Here is a 15,950-nt window from a genome sequence, read left to right on the forward strand (position 1 = left end):
CTGAGTCCCAGTGTGTGGTGGTAGATGAGAGACAGCCCTCAGGAGGCCTGGGCTAGCCTGAGCTGTCTGTCCTGGCAGATTTTGGCTGGGAGCAACCCTTGTATATGAAGAACTTCTCATGGGGATTGCCAATTCCAGCCCTGGGCACCTGGAAAAGGGGATGGTTCTGCTCCACAGGAAGGAAAGCCCAGAGCCCCAGTGTTCCAGGGGCTGATGAGAGGCAGCCCATGACATGCCAGGATCAGCTGGACTGTGCAGGTGGCCCCCAGGAGGCCAAACCATCCCCACCCATTCCATGTCCATTCCTTTACAAATCCATTTCTTACAAATATCAATCACACAATGCTGCAATCATGTCAGCTCTAGAGAGAACAGTAATAAAACACACACTTAAAATAGGGATGGAGATTTCTGAGAATCTCTTTGACACATTTCTCCATAGCTGGAGTTGAAATCCTTCCCGATGAATGGCACCACACCAGAGGGAAATCAAGACAGAACCATGGTTTCATAGGAAACCGCTCAAAAATTCAGTCATAGTCAAACTCCAAAGTCTCTGATACTGTTCATGGGTCCCACTGAGGGTCACAACTGAGAAAGTGTCTTCAGGTTCCAGTCAGAGCAGGAAATTGGATGCAGAAATATCAAGTTGTGTGGGAAATGCAGGCATGGAGAGCTCTCAGGGCCTTGTTCATACAGGCTGAGAGATAGAGATGGATCCAAGGTTTGACCTAAGACCTTGGAGTAAGCTTGAAGTACTAGAGTGCTGAAAGTAAAATAGACATGAATCAAGAATATAAGTTTGCAATTTAAGCAGAAATATGTTTTAAGCAAACAGATATGTATTATGTAAGCAAAGCACTATGTTAAGTGAGATCTTAAAAGATTTTCAAGTTTAGCAGTAGAAGCTGTAATAAAGGTAGCTAGAAGTTTAAGGTGTATCAGTATAAGTGTGTGAAGTGTTATATGATTGGTTGAAAAATGATGCGTTGCAGCAGAGCCATGGGAAGCAAAGCAAATAATGACTGGTGTAAAAAGACAGTAGCAAAGTTCCTAGAAGTATTGGATTGGCTAAAAGCTTACATAAGTCATTATAACTAAGAATGAAGCAGCTCCTGATATTATGGCATTGGAGCTAAGACTTTTTATGTCTCAGCCTTCTTTGAGACTGCTGCCACGAGGCAATAAACCATGTTTTGCAATGTCTCTCTCTTGCCCCATCATTTATAGTAATCATCTCCTGCTAGGGATTATTTGTCCATCAGATGTGCTGATTGAAATCCATAAGGATTTCAAGACACTAAATCTACCCCATTAAAATCAATAGGGATTTAGGGACACCAAATGTACCCAATTCAAGTCAATGGGATTTAGGGACACCAAGTCTATCCATTAAAGTCAATGGGGATTTTGCCAAAACTTGGTGCTAAAATGGGTAAATTTGGGAGACATCTTGGTCTGAATTCTGTGAATTTCTGCTCCAGGTTGACAGTGCTGATGCTTTGGAAGTTGTGGATGAATTCCTGGAAGCCAATCCCAAATGCCTGATGCCACACCTGTGGCCCATGCTGGAGCTGTTCCTCCAGGTAAGTGGGAAAATTTCCATTTTCAGCCTAAAGTGTGGGAATTGCTATCAGAAAATTGGGGTTTTTAGCAGCAAATATTTTGGGACATCAAGTCTGCCATTTGAGGTGCATGAAGATTGAATGACATCAGGTCTACCCCACTGAAATAAAGGACTATCAGGACACCAGGTCTACCACATTGAAGTCAATAGGAATGTAGAGAGACCAGGTCTACCTATTAAAGTCAATAGGGATTTAGGGAAGCCAGGTCTACCCAGAAAAAGCAATGAGGATTTTGGGATACCTGTTTTAGGAGGCCCCAGGGTTTTTCTGTGATCCAGGTGTCCAAGGGGTACCCAGATGTATCCAGGTGATTTTTGGGGGGATCCAGGAGATTTTTGATGCCCCTAGGTGTCCCGACTCACCTTGATGGGCTGGGAAAAGATCACAGCCACCACTGCATTGTGGCAGTTGATGTGGACACAGATGACCCTTGGTGTTGGGGGCCTGTCAGAGGGCACCCTAACATTCTGCGGGTCCCCCAAAACTCCAGGTGAAGGCCTCTGGGGTGGGAGGGAGCCCCGAGTTATCTCGGGAGAGGATGCAGGGCAGGTACACTCAGGCGCTTTGGTCTGTGGGGTCGGTGAAGACGGCATTCTGCACCAGCTCCAGCTCTCACAGGGGCAAAGGGGGCACCCCAAAATCTCAGGGGGGAAGCGAGGTCAACCAAATTCATGTGCGTAAAACCTCTGTAAACCACAAAGGAAGTTCTGGGTATGTATTTTATATAGTGCTGAGGTGCATGTGGGATATCTGCTCCAAAAATGCGCACACCTTCAGTGACCTGTGCCTCTCCTTTTATTCTCTACACATTAGGATTGAACAGTTGTCCTGGTTTGAAAGACAGGTGTTTGCTAAGGAAAGCAGAAGCTTCCCTTTGGACTGAAAAAAAAAAAAGTGATTCTTCCGATTATTATAATTTTGGAATTAAGAGAGAGCTCTCAGGCAAAGATATGGGGGTAGGAATAACAGTTCTTTACTAGTATCTCTAACAAGACAAACAAGAACAACAACAGCTATGAAATTACCCACAAACAGAACAGTAACTCAGTCCCAGTGTTTTTTGGCTGCAGGCACCTTTTCCCTGAGCTGCAGTTCCCAGTGCTGGGGGCGGGCGGGTCCCGCAGAGCTGCAGGAGGGCTGGGGGTGGTGGCAGCGCTGTCCCAGGGGGAGAGAGAGATGGAGAGAGCTCTCCACTCATGGTGTGGGTCCCAGTGCTCAGCAGAGTGCTGGATGGTGGGAGTTCACAGTGAGAAGGCAGCAGGGCAGGGTCCGATAGTGGTTTCCCGACGCTGGGATGGCAGGGATGGGACACCGGCGGCGATCGTCCTTCTCGTCCGAACTCCGCGGGGGAAATGGGCCGAGGCCCAGCCTTCCGCTTCCTCTTCTGGCTGTTTGAATCTCGCGGGGTTTCCCTCTTCTCTCTCCTCCCCTTGTCACCAGGGCCCAGTCAACAGGTACCTTAGCATGACAATGGGGAAAATTGCACAGAGGGAAAAAGGGAGAGAACCAACCCCCAACATTATCCACCCCGAATTTTCCCCTACCATCATGCTAAATCAAATTAAAATCTTCAAATTATAGACATCCATACATTTACAGATACAGGCACAGTATTGTAGATAGTTCACCCTAAAACAAGGTCTCCTTGGGGTATGCATCGGGTCTATCCATCCCTTTGCATCACTGACCAGGTACAACCTGGCCCTTGAGCAAAAACCACCCCACAAATTGGATTGTCTTTGCTGGAGGCAGAGTTCACCCAAACAGTTTTTCCTAGCATACCTCTCATATGCACCACTGGAACCTTGTCCCCATCTGGTGTTCTCAAGGGCTCAGACTGGGCAGGGCCTGCTCAATTAGTGGAACCTCGGGTGTTCACTAACCATGTGGCCTTTGGTAGATTAATCTCCCAGTTTTTGAAAGTCCCCCCACCCAGTGCCTTCAAGGTGGTTTTAAGCAGCCCATTGCACCGTTCCACTTTCCCAGCCGCTGGTGCATGATAAGGAATGTGGTACACCCACTCGATGCCGTGTTCTCTGGCCCAGGTGTTTATGAGGCTGTTCTTGAAATGAGTCCCATTGTCTGACTCAATTCTCTCAGGGGTACCATGTCTCCAAAGGACTTGTTTTTCCAGGCCCAGGATGGTGTTGCGGGCAGTGGCATGAGGCACAGGGTAGGTCTCCAACCATCCAGTGGTGGCTTCCACCATGGTCAGCACGTAGCGCTTGCCTTGGCGTGTCTGAGGCAGTGTGATGTAGTCAATCTGCCAGGCCTCCCCATACTTATATTTGGACCACCGCCCCCCATACCAGAGGGGCTTCACTCGCTTGGCTTGCTTGATGGCAGCACACGTCTCACAGTCATGGATAACCTGGGAAATGCTGTCCATGGTGAGATCCACCCCTCGGTCTCGTGCCCACTTATAGGTAGCATCTCTGCCTTGGTGACCTGAGGCATCGTGGGCCCATCGAGCCAGGAACAACTCTCCCTTGTGTTGCCAGTCTAAGTCTATCTGTGACACCTCTATCCTTGCAGCCTGATCTACTTGCTCATTGTGTTGGTGCTCCTCATTAGCCCGACTCTTGGGGACATGGGCATCTACATGACGGACCTTTACGGGTAGCTTCTCTACCCGACTGGCAATGTCTTTCCACTCATCAGCAGCCCAGTTTGGTTTTCCCCTATGTTGCCAGTTAGCTTTTTTCCATCTTTCCAGCCAGCCCCACAGAGCATTGGCTACCATCCATGAATCAGTGTAAAGGTAAAGCTTTGGCCACTTCTCTCTTTCAGCAATGTCCAGGGCCAGCTGAACGGCTTTGAGTTCAGCAAGTCGACTTGATCCACCTTCTCCTTCAGTAGCTTGTGCAACCTGTCGTGTGGGGCTCCATACGGCTGCTTTCCACTTCTGGTTCATCCCCACGATGTGAAAAGAGCGTAGCGAGTTTCATCTGCTGGCAGTTGGTTGTATGGCGGGGCTTCATCAGCCCGGGTCACTTGTTCTTGCTCCTCTTCATCGGCAAGACCAAAATTTTCACCTTCTGGCCAGTTTGTAATTGTTTCCAAAATCCCAGGGCGATTTAGGTTTCCGATACGGGCGCACAGTGTGATGAGGGCGATCCACTTGCTCCATGTGGCATCGGTGGCATGGTGGGTAGAGGAGACCTTCCCTTTAAACATCCATCCCAGCACTGGTAGTCGGGGTGCCAGGAGGAGCTGTGCTTCTGTGCCAATCACCTCTGAGGCAGCTTGAACTCCTTCATAAGCAGCCAAGCTACCCTTGCATATATACAGAAATTAGGAGGCAGAATCCCAGTGTTGGCCATGAATGCCTGTGCTTGAAAGATCTTTTTATCATGGGAAGAAAATATCCAGGGACTGCCGCCGGGGTACGCAGGGCTTGGCACAGGCCTAGAAGGCAACGGAAAATCAGACATGGGGACAAATGGCCCCAGGGCTTCAGTGACAGCAGCAGCAGCAGCAGCAGTGACAGAAGCGATTTTGTCGACCCTCTGGCTCTCCTCTCCCTCTCCCGCAGTCCCACAGCCTCTCTCGGTCTCTCTTCCCCTGGGTCCCCCTCCTCTGCCAGTCTCCATCTCCCAGTTCCGAGCCGGGCCATGCCCTCGGGCTGCCCTGGCCCCAGGCGGGGCTTTCCCATCTCCATCCCCGTCCCCATCCATCCCGCCACGGTCTCACCTCCACCCGGCTCTGGCTGTACTGGCGGTGGTGCTGCTGGATGGACATCAGTGCGTGGAGCGGCATCGCCTCCCTTTGGCTCCGCCTGTCCCGACACCGGCCCCGGACCCGGCCCCGGCCCCAACATGGGCCCCGACCCCAACCCCGGCCCCTGGCCCTGGCCCCAAGGTGTGCCCTGGCCACGGTCCTGGTCTTGGTCCTGGCTCCTGCCAGGCCCGTGGAGCACACACACGGCACGGCTGCTCCTGCTGCCTGTGTTGCGGTTTCCCAGGCCCGAGCTCCACCTCTCGGCAGCGCGGTCGCTGGCCCTGAGCCTCTGCTGTCCCGTTCCAAAGAGCGAACACCTGGGGCTGCCCGGCCCGGGGCGGCTGAGGGGTGCTCAGGGCTCATGTCTGGCCCCGGGCCGAGCGCTGACAGCCGCGTCTCGCTGGCAGGGGAGGCGCAGCACGGCACGAAGGAGCGGTACCAGCTCGGTTTGCTGCTGGGGTGTGGCGGCTTTGGCAGCGCCTGGGCGGTGACTCGGCTCTCGGACGGTGCCCTGGTGAGTGGTGGGATCAGTGGCAGGCAGAAGAGGAGGAGGCAGGAGGAGGAGGAGGAGCTCAGCCTGCTGCTGCCGTTGGCTTGCAGGTGGCCATCAAAAGGGTGCCATGGAACCACGTCCAGCACTGGGGCAAGCTGGTGAGTGAGCGGGGACCAGCGGGAGAAGCCGGGGCGTGCCAGGATGGGATGAGTCGAGACCCGGAAGGGTGGAAGCCACGCCAGGAGCCTGGAGGGAGAGTGGGTGTGGGGCCAGCAGAGCATCCCGTGCTGGGGGAGAGCTTCCCAAGCTCTGGCACAGCATCAGTCCCGGTGACGGCATCGTGGTCCTCCTGCAGCCCGATGGCACCAGCGCACCACTGGAGATCGTGCTGCTGGACAAGGTGTCCACAGGCTTCCCTGGAGTTCTCCAGCTGCTGGAGTGGCTTGAGCTCCCCAACAACATCCTGATGGTTCTGGAGCACCCGGAGTGGTGTCAGGACCTCCGTCATTTCATTTGGTCACAGGGGTTCCTGTCAGAGGAGGTGGCACAGGAGCTGTTCTGCCAGGTGCTGGAGGCCGTGCAGCACTGCACCAGCTGTGGAGTCCTGCACAGGGACATCAAACCGGAGAACATCCTGCTTGACCTGGCCACCTGGCAGGCAAAATTGATTGACTTTGGCTCTGGCACCTACCTGCAGGACACAGCCTACACTCACTTTACAGGTGAGCCCACACAGGGCTGTGTTCCCGGTCCCGGCATCTCCTGGCCCAACATCTCAGGGCCCAGCCTGGCTGTGGCAGCAGGGACTCTCCTTTTTGCTGCCAGTCATGGCACTGAGTCTTCATCTGAGTTGCTTTTGACTGGGGTGGGTGGGGGGCCAGCTTCCAGCCCTGCTGGCAGCTTTTGCCAGCCACTGTGTCCAGGACTGGGGCTGGGGCAGCCAGCCAGACAAAAACACCCGTGGGTGGGGGCAGTGGGTTGTGGGGGGGTCCAAACCTGTGCAGCAGCTGTTTTGGTGGGCAGGTGAGAAAGGGCTTGCACTGCTGTGCTCACATTGCTTGCCTTGTCCTCATAATGTCTTTTGGGGCAATGCAGGCAGGAAGGATGAAGACATGGATTTTCCCCACTACGGAGTGGGTTTTTCCTTGTCATGGTCAGGCCTTGCCAGGGCTTCTGCTGCACTCTTCCAGCACCAGTGGCTCCTTTTCCAACCCCAAGTTTGTAAACAAGTCCCAGGTGCTGGCCAGAGGCAAGGGGTCACACCATGTGCCACTGGTGCAGCCCTAGCATGCCCAAGGATTCTGGGGCCAGGCTCTGGGAGCAGCAGCATCCCCCTGATGAACTCCATCTGTATTCCAGAGGAACACCGTCCTACAGCCCCCAGAATGGACCCACTTTGGCTGGTACTATGGCAAGCCAGCTACCCTCTGGTCCCTGGGCATCCTGCTGCACCAGATGGTCTGTGGGGAGCACCCTTTCAGGAGAGGCCAGAACATCAGCTGGAACCATCAGCTCTCGCTGCCACAACAGGTCTCTCAAGGTGAATCCTCATCTCTGGGCACAGGGGGAATACCAGTGCTGGGAGACAGCAGTGGGCTCGTCAGCATCCCGCTCTTGCAGCTGCTGAGGAGGTGGCACATGTCCTGCTCTCCTGCTCTCCTCCAAAACAAAGAATTGATGGGAAGGTTTAGGCCCAGCTCTGAGCACATGCAGCACAGCCTGAGCATGAGAACAGTGGGGCAAAGCAGACTGGAGCCTCCTCCAACTGACCGGTGGTTTCTGCTTTCTCTGTCCAGAGTGCCAAGATCTGATCAGATGGTGCTTATCCATGCTCCACATGGAAAGGCCCTCGTCAGAAGACCTGTTTTGTGACCCTTGGATGCAGCAAATTCACCTGCCATAGAAGAAGGGAGAGAGCCACAGGCACACTTGGATGCAGGGCTCTGGTAAGTTCCAGTTGCACGCAGGCCTTGGCAATCAGAAGCAAAGAAGCCCAGACTTTTTTGTCCTGCCTGTGTCACTGCACAGGGGTCATCAGGTGGGAACACACAGCCCTTGAGCTGCTCTGCCCAGCACTGGTGGCCACCATCTGAGCTGCTTTGGCTTGTCCTGGTTCACTGACAGCTGGGGCCTGGGCAGAACACTGAGAGCCTGGTCTCACCCCAGGGAAGGAGAAGGAGCCCCTGGAGAAGCTGTAGCAGGTGGGGCTGCTGCTGCTGGAGACAGTGAGGATGACAACAAGGATGACAACCTCTTCCTCCACCTGGCCACTGGCAAGCTGAAGATGGACTTGGATTCTGGCACCTTCTTCAAAGCCAGGCTCCACGGCGAATTTACAGATGAGTCCAGACCCAGGGGGATGCTCCCAGATTTGGGCATTGCACAGCCTGGCCAGGAAGCAAAGGTTCCCCCTTTGCTGGGGAGGATGAAACTGATTCTTCTGTCATCTGCCAAGCTGCTTTTTGGCAGGGCCAGGAGGATGGGCTGGGGTGGGTACGAAATGGGAGTCAGCTCCTGGCCCTGCCAACAGCCCCCAGCACCCACCGTGCCCCGGGCTGGGGCAGCCAGCACGACACAAACAAAGCCCCATGGTGGGAGTGAGGTGGGACTCCAGAACTGTGCATGGCTGCTTTCCTTGGCAGGCAAGGAAGGGCTTGGGCTGCTCCACTGCCCTTGCTTGCTTTGGGATCACCATGACTTGTGGGGCCAGTGCAGGGGAAAAGGGAGAAAGCATGGGCTTCTCTCACCCGTGGGTGGGTTTTTCCCTGGCATCTAGGGTTGGGCCTTCCTCAAGCCCCTGACAGAGATGAGATTTTTTACCATTTTTCTTTTCTCCCCTTCTGGACTGTAATCTATTTTCATTAATTTGTTGATTCTTTCTCTAAAGGAAGTGTTCCAGGTGGGCTCCAGTGTGGATCAGGAAGTGCTCGGGACCAGCTGCGGCGTGGATGGGCCGTGCCCTTGGAGAAGGCTGAGGACATCCCTTGGGACCAGCTTTTCTTCCAGCAGCGATGGCATGAGGTGGGTCCCCAACTTCTTGTCACGGTGGGATGAGAGCTTTTGGGAGATGGCAGCGAGCACAGGAGCATCCTGCTGTGGCAGCTGCTGAGGAGGTGGATGTGCCATGGCTGGCTGCAGGCTGGGCACATGTCCTGCCCTCCTGCTCTGCTGCCCAAGGCAGCAGTGATGGGCACTGCTCTGGGCACGGCCAGCATGGCCTGGGCACCGTGGCAGCTGGGACAAGGGGCACAGGAGCCTTCAGCTGACGGGCAATTTCTGGTTTCCCTCCTTGCAGCCGGGCCCTGTGGATGCTGAGGCTGCTCTGGGCTCTGCCAGGGCTCTGCTGCAGCTCAGCACCAGGCTGGCATCAGCCAAAGGAGAAATGGAGTGACCTGCAGCAGAGACTTGCTTGAGCATTTCAGCAACGCAGCTCAAGTTTGCAGAGTGTACACCTCCAAGGGAAAACATGACATCCTCCAAAAAGTAAATTTCTTCAATAACTTCTGAAATGACATCAATCTGGTATGACCCCAAATGATATTTTTCAGCCTGCTCAAGCTGTAGCTCAGTCCTTCTCTGAACAGTTCTCACCCCCACCTGCCTTTTACTTCACAGTCCTGGGGCAGAGAGTGGAACCAGGGCTGAGGTGCATGGGGAGCACCCAGAGCTGTGGCTTGCACTCAGTGTTTGCAAGTGTTGTGTTCTCATCTCGTGCAGCCTGTGGGGAAAACAGCCTGTGCTGCCAGGCCAGCACTGCCCCTCTGGGCAGGGACAAGGCTGAAGGGCTTTCCCATTCCAGAGGAGCCAGCATGGAGCATTGGCAGGGCCTGGCAGGGCTGGACACAGGTCTGGCTCCTGTCCAGGACTCACTGCCCACCCACCCCCACTGTGCTCCCATGGACAGAAGGGTCTGTCTGTGCCATGGGCTCTGGGATGTCTCTGTACCCATGGACAGAAGGGTCTGTCTGTGCCAGGGGCTCTGGGATGTCTCTGTATCCTTGGACAGAAGGGTCTGTCCGTGCCAGGGGCTCTGGGATGTCTCTGTATCCATGGACAGAAAGGTCTGACTGTGCCAGGCTATCCATATTGTCTTTGTACCTGTGGGACCAACATGGAGAGTGAAAGTGTCAGTCATGTTGCTTGCACACTCCTTGCTTTCTATACCATACACATCCATGCACACCCCCATGTATGGATATATTAAAAGGATATGGATGCACAGACATTTCCCACAGAGCTCTAACTTTGGCATAACTCACCTTGTAAGGCAGGGGACAGGGGATTTGTTCCCCATCTTTGTGAGTAGGTGTCCAAGAGGTGAAGGCAGCAGAATTTAGGAGCAATTTCAGGATTTCTAGGCAGGAAGTGGAGCTGACAACTGTCTGCATAAATCACTGGATTCACTGCTGGGATGGGCTGCTATTAATTGAGGAATATGGCACAATGGAGACATGAGACTTGGAAAAATCCCAGTCGTCGTGGATTTGTGCCAAGGGGTAGCTGCAGAAACACTTTGTGTCTGCTTTGGGGACACAAGGTCCAAGGATCTGCAGTGTCAGAGGGTGACTGTGGCTGGTGGCAGGTGAAGCCCCATTTCATGACATCCCAGAGTGGAACAGGACAAAGATAAAAGCACCCACAACCTCACTGATGAAGTCTTTCTGATGCTGCACATCCTATAGGAAAAGCTTCTGTCACCCAATCCATTTGGAGTTATCACATTAATTTTCAATACTTGAGGTTACAGTTTCAAACTGCAGTGTTTTTACCCTCAAAACACAATCATGCACAATCCATATTTCAATTTTCTCTTTCTTCAACCACAATTAAAAATGATTTAATATTGCAATCAAATCCCAAAATCTTTTAAAAAAGGATGCTGAGGTCAGTAATATGGATCCATGTCATCAGAACTTTCACAAAGCAAATAATTTAGTTGTCTTTTTAAAAAAGATAAGATACTAATTAATCCAAAGTTACAGAAGATTTTTCACTACACATTGGGGTTTTTTTCCTCTAAACTTTCACTTTCACTTTTTGTTCTTTTTTTTACTTTTTTTTCTATTTTTTTAAATACAGAGAACACATCCTAAGAAAGGAATGTACAGCAAAATGAGATGCATTTCTGATAAATAATGAAAATGTAGGCTCCTCCTCTGTTTACTTTTGTCTGGATACTCTGAAGAAAAAATGTAGCAGAGAGCAGCAGAGGTGTAAAGTGGTTGCTTTGGACTAAACTACAGTTTAGCACTGGTGACATCCTGATCCAGTCACGAGTTGCAGAATCCTTGTGCAGATCTCAAGCCCTGTGTTTGCAGGCACAGCACCTGCAGCTCTGACACAGCAGTGCATGAGAACAGCTCTGCTATTCCCCCAGAGAATCGGGGCTCTGCCCAAGAACGAGGTGCTACAGTCCTTTGCTCCTGGTTCCCGTGTGGAGCAGCTCCTTCCCGCTGGCTGAGCTGCTCAGGCAGAGCCCGGCAGCTCCTGGCCCTGCAGGGCTGAGGCTTTTCCCCCTTGCTGGGCACAGACTGATGGAGCAGCACTGCTGAGCACGGGGACACAGCGAGGGACCAGGAGCAGCTGCCTTTGTCCACCTGCAGCTCCAAGGCCCAAGCTCTGAGCAGACAGGGCTGGAAGGGACTCGCAGGCTCCCTGTTTGCTGGGCTGCCCCCCTTGTGCCCGGCCCAGCTCTGTGTGGGGCAGAGGGAGAACAAGGGGCAGCTCCCTCCCAGCTCCCAGCCCCAGCCCAGGGACCCCTCTGGCCCCGGGGCTTGGGGCACTGTCAGCACCCTCTGCTCCAGCCACCGCTTCTGCTGGCACTGACAGCAACACCCAAACTGTGGCTGATCCCGAGGGAGCAGCAGCAGTGCCTGCATCTGATCCCTGACTCTGGGGCACGGCTGGACAAACGACACCCACAGCAGCAGCAGCAGCAGCAACAGCAGCACATGGACCTGACTTTGAGCACAGCCCCTGGCACTGTTCCCTGCCGTGTGCAGTGGTGTCACAGCAGCCTGGGGCACCTGGGAGCCCTCAGTGCCAGCAGGGACTGGAGATGGCAGCCCTGGGCTCCTGGAGGTTGTGCAGGGAACAGAGGTGGGGACTGCCTCTCCATGTGGAGCTTCCAGATGGAAAAGGCTGCTGTGACCAGGCAGCTGCAAGGGCAGAGAAAGGAGGGGCTGGAGCCCTTGATTTGTGCCAGTTCCACAGTCCTGGGGAGCAGCCACTGAGCACAGGGGCAACAGAGGGCACAGCAAGAGGGACAAAACCAGTCAAGGTCAGAGACAGGAAAGAGCCAGAGCTGGGAGCAGGAACAGCTGCTTCATTGCACCCTTGGACAAAGCGCTTGGCTGAGCTTCCCAAGTGCTGAAAGACATGAAGGGCAGAGAGGTGACAGCAAACCATGCTCCTGTTTGCACAGCCTCCCCTCTCAGTGTCCCAGAAGGATTTGGATGAACTGTATTCTTCTCTCTGAGTTGTCACATTCAGCATGAGCAGCTTAGCCCCAGGAGCTAAAGCAGCTGAAGCTTTAGGCCACAAGGTCTGACCAAGAGGGAACTTTTGGACCCCCAGGTTTAGGATGGCCAGCATTTGGGATGTGTCCCAAGGAGGCTGTGCCAGCTTCTCTGGAAGGCCCTGTGCCCTTCCAGCTACGGCTGTGTCAGCAGCCCTGGGGGCTCCTTCTGCTGCCCTGAGCCCGCAGAGCAGGGCAGTGTTTGCTGGTGGTTAGAGCTGCTCATAAACATCCTGTCAGGCAGCCTTAAACACTTGGGGCGAGGGATTCCTTCCAACCTGGGCCACTTTGGGTGGGTTGAGGGTGTCCCCAGGGCAGGTGGCAGTGTGTGCAAGGGCCTTTGTGACACAGAGCAGCACGGTCACCATGGCAAGGAAGGGGACATGGTGTCAAAGGACCCTTTGTGACCTGTGCTGACATAGGAGCTGGCAGTGACACAGCCACACCACAGCGCTCGGAGCAGGCGACGGGACAGGACGCACCGGAGCGGTGCTGTGAGGAGCCCCCACACAGCGCACTCGTTCGTGTCTGACCCGGAGCTTTTCTGAGGCGTTATTCCTGCAGGTGACCTCGTGGCAAGGTCGTGGGACTTGGTGGCCCGTGGCCTTCCCGAGGCTTCTCTTTTGCAGGTGCACTCGCGGCCGGACCGCGGGACTTGGTGACTAGAATTGCTTACGAGGAGTCTCCTGTCCTTGTGGCAGGAGCCCTCAAGAGCAGAGTGCAGGACTTGCTGTCCTGCAGCCTTCCTGAGGCAACTCTGTCGTGGGTGTCTTCAAGGCACAACTGCACGACTTGTTGCCTCACAGCTTTCCCAAGGCATCTCTCTAGAAGGTGCCCTTGAGGCCAGACTCTGACATGGCAGGCAGATTTCTCAGCCTGTTCAATGTTTGCAGAGGGAAAAAAGAGAAAGGCCCTGGAGTATCCCCAGAACAACCACCTGAGGATCTGGAGCAGTTCCAGCCAATGCAGGATGGTGAGAGGCACAGCTGGGCCACAGGGCTAATGGCTGCTGCCACCTGGGCTCCATCCCATCCCATCCCATCCCATCCCATCCCATCCCACCCCACCCACTGTGGACATGGCCAGGGACAGGACAGAAGAGGGGCTGGGCAGACACCCCGCAGCAGCCGTGCTCCATCCCCTGGGGCATCCCGGGGCTGTCCCTGCCTGGGGAGCGCAGGGCTGGGCTGTGTTCTCTGGCCTCTCCCACAGCCCCTCAGCTCTGGCTGCACTCGCTCTTACCCAGGTGCAGCCATGGACCGGACACAAGAACAGGAACCCACCCGCGGCCGCTTCCGCACAACACTGAAGGTACCTGCAGCCATCCCTACCTGGGCTGGGCCTGCTGTCACTGCTCAGCCCAGCACAGCGCTTGGAGCATTGCATGGAACTTGCCTCTCTTCCCTGTCCTTTGTTCTCCTGCAGAGGTTCCAGAAGTTCCTACGCATTCGACGTAGGAAGACCAGAACCACAGCTACAGAGGGCACAGCTGAGCCTGACTCCAGGCTGACCGAGCTCCAGGCAGAGCCAGATGTCAGCCCAAATTCACCTGAGTGCTCAGAGGGCTCTGACACTGCAAGGAATGATGGCAGGGCAAAGGCTGACATGGCAGAGACCGAGGACATGGCTGGCACTGCAGAGACTGAGGGCATCACAAATACTGACACCACTGCCACTCTGAGTCAGGAACTCATTGGGGACTATTTCAAGGAGCCCTGTGTTTCTTCCCAGCCAAACGTAAGCAGCCTGAGGCCAGGGCTTGAGGCCTCACAGGAGTGCATGCCCACTCACGCCATGGTCACTGGGCCCCCTCAGTCTTTGAGGCCAGCACAGTGTGGCGGGGAGGGAAGCACTTCTTAGGGGAAGCTGGGGAGTGTCTCCCATGGACAGTGCTCCAAGTCTTGCCCACCCCCTCCAGGTGCCAGCCATGGTGAAAAGCATTCACCAGAGTCTCGTGTCCCATGCCACTGTGGGTGTCAGGCTGCGCACTGACATTTGGAGGCTGGCTGGAGAACACCCTGCTGACGTGGTGCTGACCCTCCTGCGCTGTGCCCCAACGTGTGACAGGTACGGGGTCCACGTGCCTTGAGAGCTCAGGGCTCAACAGCCTTTAGGGCCCATGGCCCTGTACAGCCTGTCCAGTGGGGTCTGCCAGACAGGCACAGAGCTCCAAGACCCTCAGGCCCCTCTGTTTCCTCAGCCTGCTGCCATGCTCCCTCCCTCCCCCTCAGGGCATTGGGGCTCTGTCACCTGGGCCCCACAGCTGTACAGGGCATGGTCCTGTGACTGAGACCCCCTGACACAGAGCTGTGATCCCACAGAGCTGCTGCAAGGATGTGGAGAGCCATAGGCTCGTCAGGACCAACAGTGGAGAAGGTGCTGCCCACACTGCTCTGTGTGATGGAGGATTGGCCTCTGCACAGCATGAGCACCTCTGATGGAGACAACAAAGACGTGTTTGCCCTGGCTGTGAGTTTCTGGAACTGGCCTCTGCTCGCTCTCCACTCGCCTCTCCAGCAGCTCTCCATCCTCTCCGTGCCTCAGGCACTGGGCTGAAACCTGGGCTAGGGACAGGCTCAGGGGGCACTGGGCCCGCTGCTCCCCCTGCGTCTCCCCTCGGGCCCTGCCCCATGGACAGCTCAGCCCTGAGCGCTGTCTCGGGCTGCTTCTTTTGCAGGCCACTCTGGTGATCTGGCTAATTGTGCCTCAGTGCCAGAAGGCAATGATCCTTTATTCCTCCCGCCTGTTTGTGGCTCTGCTCTTCCACGTTGTCATCACCACACAGCAGATGCCAGAGGAAGTTGATAACTTCTGGACAGCGTGCCGGGAGGAACATCGCCTTCCCAGCCAGCCCAACAGGTCCCAGTCCCCCTGTCCTTCCCATGCCCTTGTGGCCAGCACCAGTGCTCCCAGTGTGACCTGGACTTTGCTCTGCACACAGGTTTGCGGTGCAGGCCATGAAGGCTCTGCTCTTCTGTCTGCACTATGACCCTGAGGTGATGGCCATGGAGCGCAAGCGTGGCTGGGACACGCTGCTCTGTGCTGACACCCAGCACTATGCCGTGGGTCTGCTGGCCAGGTGAGACCCCCATTTCCCCTCTGTCCCTGACATTTGTGCTCTGTGCCCATGGTGCCCCACACAGTCCCTGTGCTCATGGGCCAGAGGGATTTGTCACCAAGGGACAGCCAAGCAGACTGGAAAAGGCTGGGAGAGGAGGTGCCCAGAAGGAGCAGCCTCCCAAAATGCCCACATCCGCTCCAGGGATGCTGGGCAAAGACTGGATCTCTGTGACTCAGTCCTGAGAGAGCTTTGCCTGCCCACCTCAGTGTCTTGGTGCCTTTTCCCCCATCAGGCAGATGCGCCGTGCCTCCCTCTCCGTGTGTTCTGGGATTGCACGCCGCCTGCTTGGCTGGCTCAGCAGGGAAGAGCCACGCTGGGATCTGCCTTTCCTGGTATTCCTTTTGGAGGTGAGCCCGATGGCCAGCGCTGCCTCACTGAGCTGCCTCCCAGCTCTCTGTGGTCATCGCCACAGCTGCCTGGGACGGTGCCCGTGCCCTGTGCTGCTGTCTGGGCCCAGCCCTGTGCGGATCT

General features: G+C 55.1%; 1 protein-coding gene across 1 annotated transcript; it reads left to right on the forward strand.

The window, feature by feature from the left end:
- Positions 1-713: 713 nt before the first annotated feature.
- Positions 714-7,744, forward strand: LOC134057252 (serine/threonine-protein kinase pim-1-like). The gene is made up of 7 exons (XM_062514249.1): positions 714-755; positions 1,485-1,586; positions 5,164-5,862; positions 5,949-5,999; positions 6,197-6,583; positions 7,219-7,381; positions 7,638-7,744. The coding sequence occupies exons 1-7, from the start codon at positions 714-716 to the stop codon at positions 7,742-7,744; spliced, it is 1,551 nt and encodes a 516-aa protein (XP_062370233.1).
- The last annotated feature ends 8,206 nt before the right edge of the window (positions 7,745-15,950 follow it).

This window comes from Cinclus cinclus, unplaced genomic scaffold (genome assembly GCF_963662255.1).
Source record: "Cinclus cinclus unplaced genomic scaffold, bCinCin1.1 SCAFFOLD_32, whole genome shotgun sequence".
Classification (NCBI taxonomy): Eukaryota; Metazoa; Chordata; class Aves; order Passeriformes; family Cinclidae; genus Cinclus; species Cinclus cinclus.

Bases quoted from the DNA above. Each gene is read 5' to 3' on its own strand.
- LOC134057252 (XM_062514249.1), top strand. From the start codon at position 714: ATGGATCCAAGGTTTGACCTAAGACCTTGGAGTAAGCTTGAA. The intron at 5,863-5,948 runs GTGAGTGGTGGG...GTTGGCTTGCAG, and splicing joins GGCTCTCGGACGGTGCCCTG to GTGGCCATCAAAAGGGTGCC. The intron at 6,000-6,196 runs GTGAGTGAGCGG...GTCCTCCTGCAG, and splicing joins TCCAGCACTGGGGCAAGCTG to CCCGATGGCACCAGCGCACC.